At 37.5% G+C, this 15,948-nt stretch overlaps 1 protein-coding gene across 1 annotated transcript in view; it reads right to left on the bottom strand.

Annotated features, from left to right (window-relative positions):
* The window catches only part of LOC138712618 (uncharacterized), a 512,597-nt gene that overhangs the window by 283,374 nt on the left and 213,275 nt on the right, over positions 1-15,948 (bottom strand). Inside the window, exon 2 of the mRNA XM_069844586.1 lies at positions 3,319-3,847. Within this exon, the coding sequence (XP_069700687.1) occupies positions 3,319-3,847 (529 nt within the window). The remainder of the gene's footprint in view (positions 1-3,318; positions 3,848-15,948) is intronic.

Below are 15,948 nucleotides of genomic sequence, written 5' to 3'. Positions count from 1 at the left end.
CAAATCTGACCTTAATTTCAAAAATCTTCCTCGTATGTAATCGTGAAAACTTTGTAACTAATTCAACAGTTCATAGCATAAATACACGTCAAAAAATGACTTTCATACGCCATCGGAAAGTCTATCGTGCTATCAAAAAGGAGTGGCAATAAAAATTTTTAACAGCCTCCCTAGGGATATAAAAAATGAAACTCAAAACATAAAATTATTTAGGGCCAAATTAAAGAAGTACCTAATTTCTCACGCCTTCTATTCTGTAGGTGAATTCATAACATTCAATAACACTTCATGAAATTGATACTAAAACTTTGTGTTGTACTAGTAGACTATATTGTAAATCTCGTCTGTATATATTTCATCTAGACTGTGACTATAAATTAAGATTTTATAATAGTATTAAGTTTTTTGACTTGCTCCATATTCTACCTGTAAAGCAATGCATGAATACCATGGAATGTTAATAAATATAATACAGTACAATCGATATCTCTGCAACAACTCCATGCAGGCCATGACTATACGTAGGCCTATACTCTCTCTCGCTCTGGCACAATTCTACGCCTTCCTCAGCACTTATTTCACCACCTCTACAACTGCAGAATTCACTTTAACACATAGTAACTTAGCAGCGCTTTCGAGTGGCCCTGCTGTGTGGACAATATGTGTCACCAATTATCACAACTCATTACCTTAATTGGCAGATTTGTATAAAAACTCTATCGCTTTTCAGGCAAAGCTTTGGAGAGCAATTGGACCATTGTAGCGTTCAGTGGCTGACTCTCTTGTGCTGAAACCATTAAAACCTAAATTTAAACCAACTCCTTACAAGCGACAGCGATACAGAGAAGTGCCAATGAGTGGTGATGTGTTAAACGGCAGTAATGTAGTTCCGTAATACGATTTTCCCTCATTTTCAAGAATAAACAATATAAAGAACACTGAAAGAATAATAGTTTGCGAAAGCCAGAATATAGAATAACAAAATAACAGTAGAAATCGTCACTAATATAACAGTGCAGTTCACATTTCGTTTCATGTACGAGCCACCACTGCTTAGAAATATAGAACTGCATGGAGGAGAAATATATATGAAGACCAATGAAGACAGAATTAACAATTTTTGGAGCCAGAACAGGCTAGGGAAGCCTAATCCATGGCGACGACGATGCCGATGATGATGATGATGATGATGACGACGACGATGATGATGACGATAATAAACAAGTCATCTTGTTTATTATGATTCTTACGATGAAGTTTCATTGTCAATCTATGTTGATAAATAATGACTACGCTGTCCATTACGTCCTCAAGAACTTCATCTCCTTCTCAGCGCCTCTTTTGTATAATTTCTACGTGCTACAGTTTTCACTCCAATCTTGTGGACTGAATTAATCCACAAATGAAACAAATATATAATATACAATAACACTGGTCTCTCTCAAAGAAATTCTTACTTCGCTTATGCATATTCCAAAGTGACAATGCTATTTTTCTCGAACATTGAAAGTACTTTCTATCAAATGTATTCTTCTTTACCAGCAGTTCCCAGCCTGTGATCTTAGGACGCCCTGGATTATTCGAAAGGAATCCGAGGAACCAAGATGTGTTTTCAAATAGTATTTTAATTAACCTTAATTTTATTACGTGCTCTCTGATTTTTCAGAGTTTGCTGAAATTTGTTCTTTTTCTATTTCAGACCATTGAGATACAAAGTTTAACAGGAATAAGATCGCCCGAGAGGTTTTTCTCTTGGCACGCATGTCTTGCCTATCTATCTGTCATTTTTAGTTTTTTAAACTCAACTTATTTCAGTCTTCAGGGTGAAACTTATACAGAGTTTACCATCAGGGCCAGGATACGGTTGAGGAAAACAATAAAAAATTAAACTTGTGGTCTCACCTATCTGACAAATAGGAATTCGGTCCATTTCCTATTCTCAGAAATTTTCTAGCAATAAATGTTGATCAACTCTAGTCTTGAGAATTCAATGATCCACTTCCTTTCCCAGAGACTTCCCAGCAATAAATGTTGATCAACTCTCGTCTTCCGAATTCGATGCATTTCCAATTCTCAGATACTTCCTAGCAATAAATGTTGATCAGCTCTCATCCTGAGAATTCGATCCATTTCCTATTCTGAGAGACTTTCTAGCAATAAATGTTGATCAACTCTCGTCCTGAGAATTCGATCCATTTCCTATTCTCAGAGACGTTCTAGCAATAATTTGATCAACTCTCGTTCTGAGAATTCGATCCATTTCCTATTCTCAGAAATGTTCTAGCAATAAATGTTGATCAGCTCTCTTCTTCCGAATTCGATCCATTTCCTATTCTCAGAGACTTTCTAGCAAGAAATGTTTATCAACTCTCATCCTGAAAATTCGATCCATTTCCTATTCCCAGAGACTTTCTAGTAATAAATGTTGATCAGCTCTCGTCCTGAGAATTCGATCTATTTCCTATTCTCAGAGACGTTCTAGCAATAATGTTCATCAACTCTCGTTCTGAGAATTCGATCCATTTCCTATTCTCAGAGACTTTCTAGCAATAATGTTGATCAACTCTCGTCCTGAGAATTCTATCCATTTCCTATTCTCAGAAATGTTCTAGCAATAAATGTTGATCAGCTCTCTTCTTCCGAATTCGATCCATTTCCTATTCTCAGAGACTTTCTAGCAAGAAATGTTTATCAACTCTCATCCTGAAAATTCGATCCATTTCCTATTCTCAGAGATTTTCTAGCAATAAATATTTATCAACTCTCGTCCTGAGAATTCGATCCATTTCCTATTCTCAGAGATGTTCTAGCAATAAATGTTGATCAACTCTCGTCCTGAGAATTCGATCCATTTCCTATTCTCAGAGACTTTCTAGCAATAAATGTTGATCAACTCTCGTCCTAAGAATTCGATCCATTTCCTATTCTCAGAGACTTTCTAGCAATAAATGTTGATCAACTCTCGTCCTAAGAATTCGATCCATTTCCTATTCTCAGAGACGTTCTAGCAATAAATGTTGATCAACTCTCGTCCTGAGAATTCGATCCATTTCTATTCTCAGAGACTTTCTAGCAATAAATGTTGATCAACTCTCGTCCTCAGAATTCGATCCATTTCCTATTCTCAGAGACTTTCTAGCAATAAATGTTGATCAACTCTCGTCCTAATAGTTGGAAATAGAAAATAAAATATTTATTCATTAAGATTAAAATTAAGGGAATATTTTCCTTTCTGCAATGAAAAACACAGTGGCAAGAAAAGTCCCTTTTTAGAGACGAAAGAAAGTAGCTATCACTTGGCTTGGCTGGAGTACTCACTCGTTGGGGTTGGCGTTGTTGTACTTGGCGGCCAGGCTGCGCATGAAGTCGCTGTAGTTGCGACTCATCATCTGCTCCATGTGCTTGATGTGTCCCGCTGGAGAAGACGAGGGGCTCGCACCTCTCTCGGCCGTCATCGCCCCCGGAGGCGTGCCGGGGTAGGACGAAGAAGGCGTCGCGCTTCTGGAGGACGAGCTGTTGTTATCGGGGGTGTTGGACGCCGCATTCCCGGCAGCGCTGCCCGTCACGGTGGTGGTGGTGGTGGTGGGGGTCGTGGAAGACGTGGTGGTGGAGGGGCTCAGTCTTTCCGTCTTCACGGGAGGGTTGTTGTTGTTGTGGTGGTCCGTTGTCGTGGTGGTGGCGGCGCCGTTCATAGTGGCGGTGGCGCCGTTGTCTCTCGAAACAGTGGCGCCGCGACGCTTACCCCGAGGCTTGGCCGACGCCACAGTGACTGAGGCTGCTGTAGCGGGTGCTTGCTGGTGGAGTTCGGTTCCGCCGGGAACAGTTTCCGAGTCGCCTTGACCCTCTCCTGCAACAAGCACCAAGCAATTACATCATTTGTTAATGCTCCATTCTATTACATCTCAACTCTACCCGAAAACGCAAGGCATAAACTCATTCGTGTCCATTTCTTTTGCATATAAAATACTTCCATTATTTAACACTAAGAGGACCGCAACTTTCAAACTACCTAGTACGACCAGCACCGGTCATTTTGACCCACACGTCTTATCGTCAATTTTTCTTACTTACTTACTTACAAATGGCTTTTAAGGAACCCGAAGGTTCATTGCCGCCCTCACATAAGCCCGCCAGCGGTCCCTATCCTGTGCAAGATTAATCCAGTCTCTATCATCATACCCCACCTCCCTCAAATCCATTTTAATATTATCCTCCCATCTACGTCTCGGCCTCCCCAAAGGTCTTTTTCCCTCCGGTCTCCCAGCTAACACTCTATATGCATTTCTGGATTCGCCCATACGTGCTACATGCCCTGCCCATCTCAAACGTCTGGATTTAATGTTCCAAATTATGTCAGGTGAAGAATACAATGCGTGCAGTTCTGTGTTGTGTAACTTTCTCCATTCTCCTGTAACTTCATCCCGCTTAGCCCCAAATATTTTCCTAAGCACCTTATTCTCAAACACCCTTAACCTATGTTCCTCTCTCAAAGTGAGAGTCCAAGTTTCACAACCATACAGAAGAACCGGTAATATAACTGTTTTATAAATTCTAACTTTCAGATTTTTAGACAGCAGACTGGATGATAAGAGCTTCTCAACCGAATAATAACACGCATTTCCCATATTTATTCTGCGTTTAATTTCCTCCCGAGTGTCATTTATATTTGTTACTGTTGCTCCAAGATATTTGAATTTTTCCACCTCTTCGAAGGATAAATCTCCAATTTTTATATTTCCATTTCGTACAATATTCTGGTCACGAGACATAATCATATACTTTGTCTTTTCGGGATTTACTTCCAAACCGATCGCTCTACTTGCTTCAAATAAAATTTCCGTGTTTTCCCTAATCGTTTGTGTATTTTCTCCTAATATATTCACGTCATCCGCATAGACAAGAAGCTGATGTAACCCGTTCAATTCCAAACCCTGCCTGTTATCCTGAACTTTCCTAATGGCATATTCTAGCGCGAAGTTAAAAAGTAAAGGTGATAGTGCATCTCCCTGCTTTAGCCCGCAGTGAATTGGAAAAGCATCAGATAGAAACTGACCTATACGGACTCTGCTGTATGTTTCACTGAGACACATTTTAATTAATCGAACTAGTTTCTTGGGAATACCAAATTCAATAAGAATATCATATAATACTTCCCTCTTAACCGAGTCATATGCCTTTTTGAAATCTATGAATAACTGATGTACTGTACCCTTATACTCCCATTTTTTCTCCATTATCTGTCGAATACAAAAAATCTGATCAATAGTCGATCTATTACGCCGAAAACCGCACTGATGATCCCCAATAATTTCATCTACGTACGGAGTTAATCTTCTCAAAAGAATATTGGACAACATTTTGTACGACGTCAACAAAAGTGATATTCCTCGGAAGTTACCACAGTTGGTTTTGTCCCCCTTTTTAAAAATAGGTACAATTATGGACTCCTTCCATTGTTCTGGTACAATTTCCTTTTCCCAAATAGCAAGTACAAGTTTATAAATTTCGCTATATAATGCACCCCCACCCTCTTGTATTAATTCTGCTGGAATTTGATCGATACCTGGAGACTTGTACTTTTTCAGATTTTCTATCGCAATTTCGACTTCTGAAAGCGTGGGTTCGGGTATAAATGGCTCAGCAGTTTGTATTTCAATTTCGTCCCGATCATTTCTATTTGGCCTATGTACCGTCAATTTTTCTATTATTATAAATCTTATTTGTAATATCTTACTACAGACTTGATGGCTGTAATTAAAGAGTTGAGAATTAATTTCAGAAGATAATGAGATCAGTATACACTCTTCTAAGGAAAATTATGTTGTGCCTAAGGTATATGTACACCTTTACATACAAAACATTTTGTTTTGTATAATTTTGCTCTGTAAAATTTTTATACAATTGAGAATGGTACCAGAAAGAGAATGAAGTGAACAGATCCCTTCAAATTATGTCTAAATTGCTTTTAAAAATTATTTTGTTTATAATTTTGACATGCAACTTGAAACATGATAGCTCATGCTGTTTTTAAGATAGAGCCACAGTTTTTTCACTGTTTTATAGCTAAAACTATTCTTTAGTGCCTGACATAGAGCTATTTTTTATTTTTATTTACATTAATTAAATATTACCATATATGTAACTTACAATAATATTTTATGTTGCATAAATTATGTAAAAAATCCATAGATAATTATTAATTATATTAATGTTATTTTACTCATTGTCAGGCACTAGGGGACATTTCAAGCTTCAAAGTGACACCAGTATCTTCTTGGTATCACCATATTTGGCTGAGATATCATGTTTGAAAGAATTAAATATTCTAAAATTACTATTTACAGGAAATGAGCCACAAAATTTCAGAGCCTAGAAGACTCCATCATCATATGTCACCCCTTTAGCAGCTTCATGTCGGTCCAGTTTCAGCTTCTTTCTGCCTCTCAAATACCTCCGCCTTGTTTTAACTTCAGCTGTTGAATGTTTTTTTTTTTTTGGCATTTTTGTCCCTATTCCCACTGATGCAACAACTCCTGCGATGGTGCTTGTCCCAGGGTTTATGCCCATCCTCCTCAGAATTGTAATTTCTACTTTTGGACTCTTATTAAAATGACGTAAAACATCATTGACACACAAATTTACAGTTTTATGACTAACAGTAAAAGATTATAAATTACTTTATCATGTAAAAAAGTTTTTTCAATCTAATGATCATGCCCAGATATCTATACATGTATTTCGGGACTAGAAAGAAGTTTATTTTACAAGCAATGCTGGACGAGGGGATTGACCGCTACGAAGATCACTCCAAAAGTAAGTGACCGTGGCTGATAACGCAGCATTTTGGAAAATGGGACTTATCTGAAAAACCATAAGGAATAAATCGAAAATTCTTATATCAAATTAAAGAGGAGAAAATTCTCTATTAAAATTGTTATATTGTGAAAATTCTAATTTTTCATCAATTTTTGCGTTTTGTGGGTGTACATATACCTTACAGGTAAATGAAGAAATTTGTTCTATTAACTGTGTACAACTACTAGCATATTAATTTTACTATTTCTCAGATGCAATTATGTTCTTAAGGGGAGGCAGAGGTGAAATTTTGGAACAAAACTGAAGAAAAAATTAAAATTTGATTTTTTTTTCATTTTTATTACCTTTATTTTGATATTCCGATGTTAGTTTTTGATTTTGTGCCCTTAAAAGTATGAAATTAAAACCAAGATGACTGTATTACTATATTACTCCCATAATAAACTAATACTTATCATTATTTATATAACTTCTCTGAACATATAAATAAAATGAAATATTGAAAATTTCTTACAATATGGTGCATGGAGAATTTTATATCAAACGATATAAAGTTTTATAAAATTATTAATATTTACAGAACTATTGTACTTAGAAAGTTGAAACTTGGTATGTCCATTACTAATAACATACTTAGTATCCATGATCAATTTCAAACAAATCAGATAAATTTTGTGGATTTTGAAATATTCACCTCTGCCTCCCCTTAACATCATGTGCAATAAATTACTTATTCACATTCACTCAATATTTTGGAAATACATATTTTGTGTTTTCTGAATATATCTATCGTATATTGGTTATTATAATCACATCTTGCACAACATACATGATTCTTTCAGAACACTGGCAACACAAACATTTTTTACACTTTGCGTAGACATGCTGGATGTTGTTTATGCTATGACGCCCTTCAAACTGAGAGGTCTTCCTCCCTGGTTTCCTGGACATTGCTGGGATATACAATCTTGCGAGATATAATTAGGATCTCCAGTCTCATTCTCATCTCGTCACAAACACTAGCGGGATATTCTCTCCCCGAATCCATTTCTGACAATGTTTCTAAATATAGCAGAATAATTCTTCAAAGCTCAAAACCTTTCGTATCATGTTTGCAAAAAAAAACTACAGTAAATGGCGAATAGGAATCTTGAGATAGACTAATGAAAAACTTGACACAGTTGTCAAAAGAATTGCTGCTGTCAACCAAAATATATTGACTGTATTGTAATATCACAGGGAAGCGGTTATAAAGTCCCTGTTGTCGTTCGTATGTTTTGAGTATCAACCAGTCTAGCGATATTTGTGGTTTGCTGCTGCATGAAAAGAAGAGAATGCAGACCGGTCAAAATGACCTGTGTTGGCCCTTCTATAGTCGCGACGCTGTTATTCCCGGCGTGACTCCTCCTCTTTGCTTACGTCTTAGGAAGTGAAGGCTCTATAAAGTCTAGGTAGGTAGTATCGTTCGCCATTTTTGTTCTTTCGTTGCCGAGCTACCATATTTGCCACACCGTTAAACATTATCATGTCGTAGCTCCTATGATAATAAGTCAAACGCACTGTAATTCAGCAAATAATTGAGCGGCAAATAACGTCCTCGTGTGCTTTCTGCGAACGCCAACGAAAGAGCCAAATTGGCGGGCGATTATATTAAGTATTTATCGAGCCTTAAGAAATGAATAACGTCTTCATCAGCCTTAAGAAATGAATAACGTCTTCATCAGCGAATCACAAGACGCACACGTTTAAATGTTAAAGACCTTCAACGCGATTGGCTGCCGGAAATTAGAGCGAGGGGACTATAGGTAACTGTACTTGTTACGCCCATAAATAATAACGTTTGGGACTTGAAATTTTCAGATTAAATTCAATAAAAGTTCCGAAGAACGAACTTGATGAGCCAATACACAGAGGAGATCAAAATTGATCAAAATGACCGGTTGGTCCTTGTAGTGTTCAAACTCTGTCTAGGTTCACATACTAACATAACTACAGAAGGACTGCGATAGAATACAATTATTTCAATATGTTTCCAAAAGAATTTTCTTCTGTGTATATTTCTTCACTTAAGCTTTACATCAATAACTGATATTACTGGGTGAAGTGAATGAAAGCAATTGAACCCTTACTTGAAAGTAAAGTGTAATAATTATCAGCTTATAACAATAATAATAGTAACAATAGAATAGCCGTAAGGGGAACTGGTCATCCTTCTCCATTATCTCTTATCTTAGTTGCCTCATGAGTGATACCTTATTGATGTCACTTATGATGTTCCAATGAGTCTTCGGAGAGCTTACAAAAAATAAAGAGATCCATTCTACCAGCTACCAGCGCGCTAACAGGTTAGGTAGCATTCGACCGAACAGTCCCCGTCTTGCACGCGTCCATTGCGTAACGTTCAGGCATTCCTTCCGACTATGTAATCAGTCAGGCTACCAGCTACCAAACAGTCACCGTCTTGCACGCGTCCACTGCGTAACGTTCAGGCATTCCTTCCGACTATGTAATCAGTCAGGCTACCAGCTACCAAACAGTCACCGTCTTGCACGCATCCATTGCGTAACGTTTAGGCATTCCTTCCGACTATGTAATCAGTCAGGCTACCAGCTACCAAACAGTCACCGTCTTGCACGCATCCACTGCGTAACGTTCAGGCATTCCTTCCGACTATGTAATCAGTCAGGCTACCAGCTACCAAACAGTCACCGTCTTGCACGCGTCCATTGCGTAACGTTCAGGCATTCCTTCCGACTATGTAATCAGTCAGGCTACCAGCTACCAACCGGGCTCCGTCTTGCACGTACCCTAAGAGACGCTACCGAGGGTGCACTGCGCTGATGACCGCTGATTTAGATAGACCGAAATATTGCCTGAAAAGCATTGAAATCTCTTTCTGAGGAAAACAAATCAATAATACACTATCTGCCCTTTGCGATCCCTTTACAAAATATATTCATGCCTATAGTCAAATACTAACGTTGTCGTTAAGAGTATTTGCTATAGTTGATTGCAGGACAATACATTTTGTTACTGCTCTTGCTACTACAAATACTACTAAATGGCGAGTGGCAGTAAGTGCATAAAGCACCAAAGGATTGTCACTGTAATTCCAGGAAGTATTCTGTGAGAAATTCCCAATACCTGTCAAAATCTCTGGAAAACCCGGGTATTAAATCAGAATTGTAAAGGAAGCTACTTGTAGTGCCTAGAGAACCATAAACCATGGAAGCTAAACCACCTGTGAACCACGATAGTATCTACACGAAGGCTTTATCTTTTTACGTGAAGATATGAAATTTACGAAACTAGAATAATAATATGGTGTTGCCGTAAATAGCATTCTTCTTTCTTCAAGTAAATATGATTTGTGTGCACATGCACATATTTAAAAGATAATAATAATAATAATAATAATAATAATAATAATAATAATAAGTCCTAATGTCCTTCAAAGATTGCGTCCTTTGGCACGTTTCCACATTGTGGAATATGTGAAACAATACCAGACATTCCCAACTGCTGGAATTCCTTGGCTATAAAGCCAGTCTGTCGTATGTCCAGTGACTGTAAAAAATGTTCAATACAAGATAAGAACATTTTATACGGCAGCGTGTCTCAAACTATGGTTCGCAAACCACTAGCGGTCTTTCATGAATAGTTTATTGGTCCGAATTTTTTTTTTTTTTTTTTTTTACAGTATGTCTAATGCCAGTACCAATTTCTGACTAAATTCCTCCTTTTCATTCTAAAAATCTTTCTTAGCCAACAACGTAGCTCTGGCGGTAACGCGTTTGCGTGTTGATTCGGAGTGGGTTCGATTCCCGCTTGGGCTGATCACGTTGTTGGGTTTTTCCGAAGTTTTCCCCAACCGTAAGGGAAATGTCAGGTAATCTATAGCGAATCCTCGGCCTCATCTCGTCAAATACAATCTTGCTATCACGAATTACATCGACGCTAAATAACCTAGTAGTTGATGCAACGTCGTTAAACAACCCAGTAAAAAAGACACGTAACGAATTTAATGTTTTCACAATCAATCAATCAATCAATCAATCAATCGTTTTCTTAGGCCTACCTAAATAAAGAGAGTCTCGAACCTTCCTTGCCTGAAATCTTGCCGGAAGGTTTGAGCCTTCGACAAAATTCACAACGAAAAGTGAAACAATTCTTTGTGTACAACAATAGGAAAACATTTTCCATTAATATTAATTTCAGTATCTTAATTTTTTATTTATTGTCCGTAAGGAGAGAGAGAAAAAGAGGAAGGAGAAAATCTTCAGCTGATTCTTGGAAGTGAATCGCTATTGTATATTTTTTTTTATCAAAGAAGTTCCATTGATTAATTTCATACTAAAAATTACTACGATTCCATGTGCATAATTCCCCAGATAAACTGACTCTCAGCGCCGGCCACTATGGCTCAATGGATAGCGAGTGTGCTTCCCCACTATGAGGTTCATGGTTTGATTCCCGCATGGGCAGATATTTATCTACATTGCCTTGTCCTGTGACATTTTCGCGGTGGCTTCATTGTGCTAACCACATGGTCGGGGAGAGACCCACCATTAGAGGGTCGAGTGCTGGTTCAAATGAAGGTTAAATTTCAGCTGTCGTAGGGCGTCAAGAAGAAAACGGTAGCGAATATGAACAAAATTAGTATGCAGACAGATAGGGTGCTCAAAATTACTTTAGCCTATCGGTACTCGGAGTGCAGAACACGTATTCCGCGAAAATCTCGCAACAGACTTTGTATAATAATTAAAAAGTGAGCGCACGGTTGATACTATTGCTGTCTAGCAGTAATAGCTGTGAGTCAAAATGATAAAAAGAAGAGTGCAAATGAGGGATAAATTCTAAGTTCATATGAATATTTAATCAATATTTTGTATGATTTGTTACAAAATACAGTAAAGAAAATTTTTGTCGCAGTTCGTATAACGTGTTACAGTTCCTTAGGCACACGGCTCATTGAGTGAATTAAGTTTGTAGGTACAGGGACATCATTTTATTTTTACTAACATTTTAAATATCAACCTGGCTATACCTTTCTATTAACGATTGAAACAGGAAACACCGTTTGCTACCCCTTCCACGACTGGAGTTCGATGATACTGGCTACTTTACTAAGTATAGGAGGGAAGAAAAGTAGTTCATCCATTTATGTAAGCTAGGAAATATCGCGATTTTGAGTTTGATAATTTTCATTAGGTTTTTGTTTAATCAAAATACAGTACAGTATTAACACTTAGTGCTTTTACTCACTAATTGAACTATCCATTCGGACGTATTCATTATGCAGTGTATATTATACTGTCTACAACACATTAGCGTACAATATAGAGAATGAAGTTAAATTGAAAAATAATCATAATATGGATATTTAAACACATTTTTTAAAATGGTGGCCGTTTATTTCGATACAGGCTTCAGTTCTTTTGTGCATATTACCGCACTATAGACTACTGTACCTAATTCCAATTACCAGTTTCGTCCTTCGTACTAGTAACTCATGTTGAAATAATTCTGTACCTACTCTACAAAAGAGTACCTTACGTACTGTAAATTCAATCTTCACTTCTGCCCGATCCGAAAAGATAAAATTACTCAGAAATGCTATCTACTGTCCGTCCAAGTGGTTTTGTCGCAGAGTAGTAGAAAGGGGGTGGGGGTTTAACGTGACAGTTAATTACTTAACGAGGCCCTTTTATTTAAGTCATTTTAAACAGTTGTATAATATTACGTAGACGTCCAATTCCTAACAGAAATTAATGTTTTCAGAAAAGAGCTAAGATAGCCCAACTACTAGACTTAACAGAGGGGCGAACAGAAGCAGGTGGAGGAAACCTGGATGCGACGTAGGTAAACGGACGACAGTACCTGTGCGAAAATATGATTGAATATTGAAAGCTCTTTCGTCAGTGGGAAACTCGAACATATTTCTGGAACGTACTATACTCACTAACTCAGTACTGCTTACGCGCCCTCGGCTCTGTGTCGTGAACGGTTGGAAGTTTACTAGTAGAAGGGTTGGGAGTGAAGCACATTCAAAAACTCAGGTACAATAAAAACTGAAGTAAAAATAAAATGATGTCCCTGTACAAGTATTATTAAGCAAAATAAGCCTAAATAGTCTAACTCAAATTATTTTTGAGAGGTTTTAATGAACTTCATCGGAAGTTGCATTACAGCAGTTCACCATTTTCATGGCGGTCAGAAGAGTTTCAAAAATTGAAGACCTCTCCGGAATAAGGGTGTAACCAACAATCTAAACTGCAGTGGGCTACATATTTCAGGAGAAAATAAAATAATGTTAGGAACATATTTCTATGGCGTAGTGCAGAGGGGGCCACTAGAGGGAACCCAAGAGTTGGAACTTAAACTGAGACGATTCTGTCCGGCGCCGGGATGGTATCCGGTGTGGCTTAGTGGATAAAGCATCAGCACGTAGAGCTGAAAACCCGGGTTCAAATCCCGACGCCGGAGAGAATTTTTCTCCGTTCCATTACTCTTACATCGTATATTTCGTTAGGATTATATTTATTGATTAATCAAAGATAGAAGTTTATTCAGCTATTGGATGCAATCATTTGTTACAAATGAATGCTTCAAAATTACTTTTTCTACCCAATTCACATGTTTTATTTACTTCATGTTACAATCCTTTTCCGGGGAGGTTTTCAATTATTCAAAATTGCTCGTAATTCAAAATAAAAATCATAAATGCTAAATTGTGTAAAGGTCACAGGCGTACACTTCTCACGGCGAATGAAATCCAGATTCATAGAATTTTAGGCACATCTCTTTTATAGTGGAGGAATACACAGATCATAAAGGAAGAGGTGTTCCAAGCCATGCGGCAGAAAATGTTCTTCCTGGGTGCGTTGTCTGGGGATTACAGATACTGCAGATCCTCTCAAGTGTTTAGTGTAACGAATGTAATGGGAGATGCAGTGGCAACAAGCACTGTACAGTTAGAACCATGGAAGCAACATCGCCGTCATCTGGGCATACAACACACACACACACACACACACACACAGACACATTCTTGCGTAGTCACGGCATTTAGTTGGCTGCCTCTTGAAGCGGTAAGCAACGAAACACCAAATATAATAACATAAATACTGCACGGGGCATTCAACTTGTACCAATGCTTCATGTGGCCCTCTTGTATGTACACAAAATCGTCATGTCTCTCTAGTGCTCGAGAGAGTAATGAAATAGTTCTGTAAATATTATTGTTCACAATTGATTTGTTATACGCTAAATGCATTGTGTTAAAAGAGCGATTTTCCCTATTCTGGACACATACGTATACTGTAGTTCTTAGTGTGTTTGTGTACACATATTTCTGTAAGAGGCGCTGTTAGTACTTTTGTTTGCTTATATATACATTATTAAGCTGTTATGCGAAAGAAGACAAAGCCTCATAAAGCCGAGAGACTTGTTTATGTTACCTGGAATAACTCTTTAACTGCTCGGCCAATAGTAATCAAATTTGCTGGCAAACTTTTGTGAATAACTATAAAATCTCGTGTTAATAAGCGTACGTACCTGAGGGCTAGTTTTATGTTGGGATTCCTGCACGGTAGAAACAAAACCAACAAGAGGATACAAGCAGCTATTGTGGCCGTCGTCACTGTTAACTTTGTTCTCTGATGAAATTCAATAGATTTCGTGTAGAAAGAAGAGGAGGAAGCGTGTGTTCTGATGTCTTCGAGTGTACGCAGTAAAAATAGTCTTAAATCGAAGCGTTAAATTTGATTTCGTCAATTATTTCTTTATTGAACAAAATTCTAGGGTCTACATACAGTAAGTCAAGGAGAGCTCAAAGTAAGTGGTTACACAGATGTTCAACATTGTCACATCGTAAATAGCGATAAATAAATCACAATAAACAATGAATGTGAAGGAGTCTACGTGCCAACTACCTAGAAGAAGGGTACATGACACTTTACAGTTCATGACACAATAGAAGGAGGTGATGTAGTAGTCAGCCTTTGATCCCCGGGAAGACACTGTGTTTTATTTTAAAGGCAATTGAGTGGTTAGAAACTCGTTTGGGCTGACTGGTTACGTTTCCTTCCTATGTTTTCCCGAACGTTGGACTCGATAAACAAAATTGAGGCGCCACATACAAAATTTTAGTCGTCATGGTTATCTGACCGCAGGGATTTGTCTATCTCTGATTTTTACAATAAGTAAAACACATTTACTTACTCCAGATCTAATATTAAAGACTGGAATTAACAATTTTGAAAAAAAAAAAAAAAAAAAAAGAACATACGTCTCGGTACAGACTTAAAATAAAACAAAATATATTGATCGCGTGCTTTACGAGTCTCCGCTCATTACAATCAATCGTTTATTAATGTCGTGAGCAACAATTTGTTGATGAATGATTGTATACATTTTAATTGTTTCGAATGAAAAAAATTATCCTTCCTTCTAATAAAACACATTTTCTTCTTTCCTATAATATAATAAAGTGCCGCCACCAAATCCTCCTATTAGAGCACTGATCCACAAGCGCGTAACTTTTTTTGTTTTGGCATGTTCACTGAACAGCAGACATGAACTGTGTAAGCATCAGGGTGCTGCACTGGAGTTAAATCGCTCGCTTGAACTCGGTCGAATGTCGCATGCTCGAGTGAGATAAGATCGGTCGTGATACGCCCGTAATAAATAGAAGCACAGTACAAGGTCATCTCACCGACATGTCTTATCTTGTATGGAAGGCGACAGATAAGATACACATATGTTTTGCTCACACGGTAAAAAAATAAGGCTTTATTTTCTGCGTTTATGACAAACGTCTAATGGAACAGTCAATGGAACGTACCAAAACAGCAACATGAAGTTATAAATAAAATAGTATGAAAAACTTCGATATACAGTTATTATTCCTAATTAAAAATTGTTCAATATTTGATTTACCACATATATAATATGATAGGTCCATACATAGTGTTCCGCCTATATACTGCGACAATGTAGAAACGTTTTACAAAATATTATTATATAGCAGTAGATTAATAACAATATTAGTACAGAGATAACGTCACAGAAAATATAATAAAACGAATTATCATGCTGCACAACTGTTACAGACGTAAAGATTGATACACT

The sequence above is a fragment of the Periplaneta americana genome, chromosome 13 (assembly GCF_040183065.1).
Source record: "Periplaneta americana isolate PAMFEO1 chromosome 13, P.americana_PAMFEO1_priV1, whole genome shotgun sequence".
In the NCBI taxonomy this organism is placed as follows: Eukaryota; Metazoa; Arthropoda; class Insecta; order Blattodea; family Blattidae; genus Periplaneta; species Periplaneta americana.
This window is presented reverse-complemented; position numbering and strand designations above follow the sequence as displayed.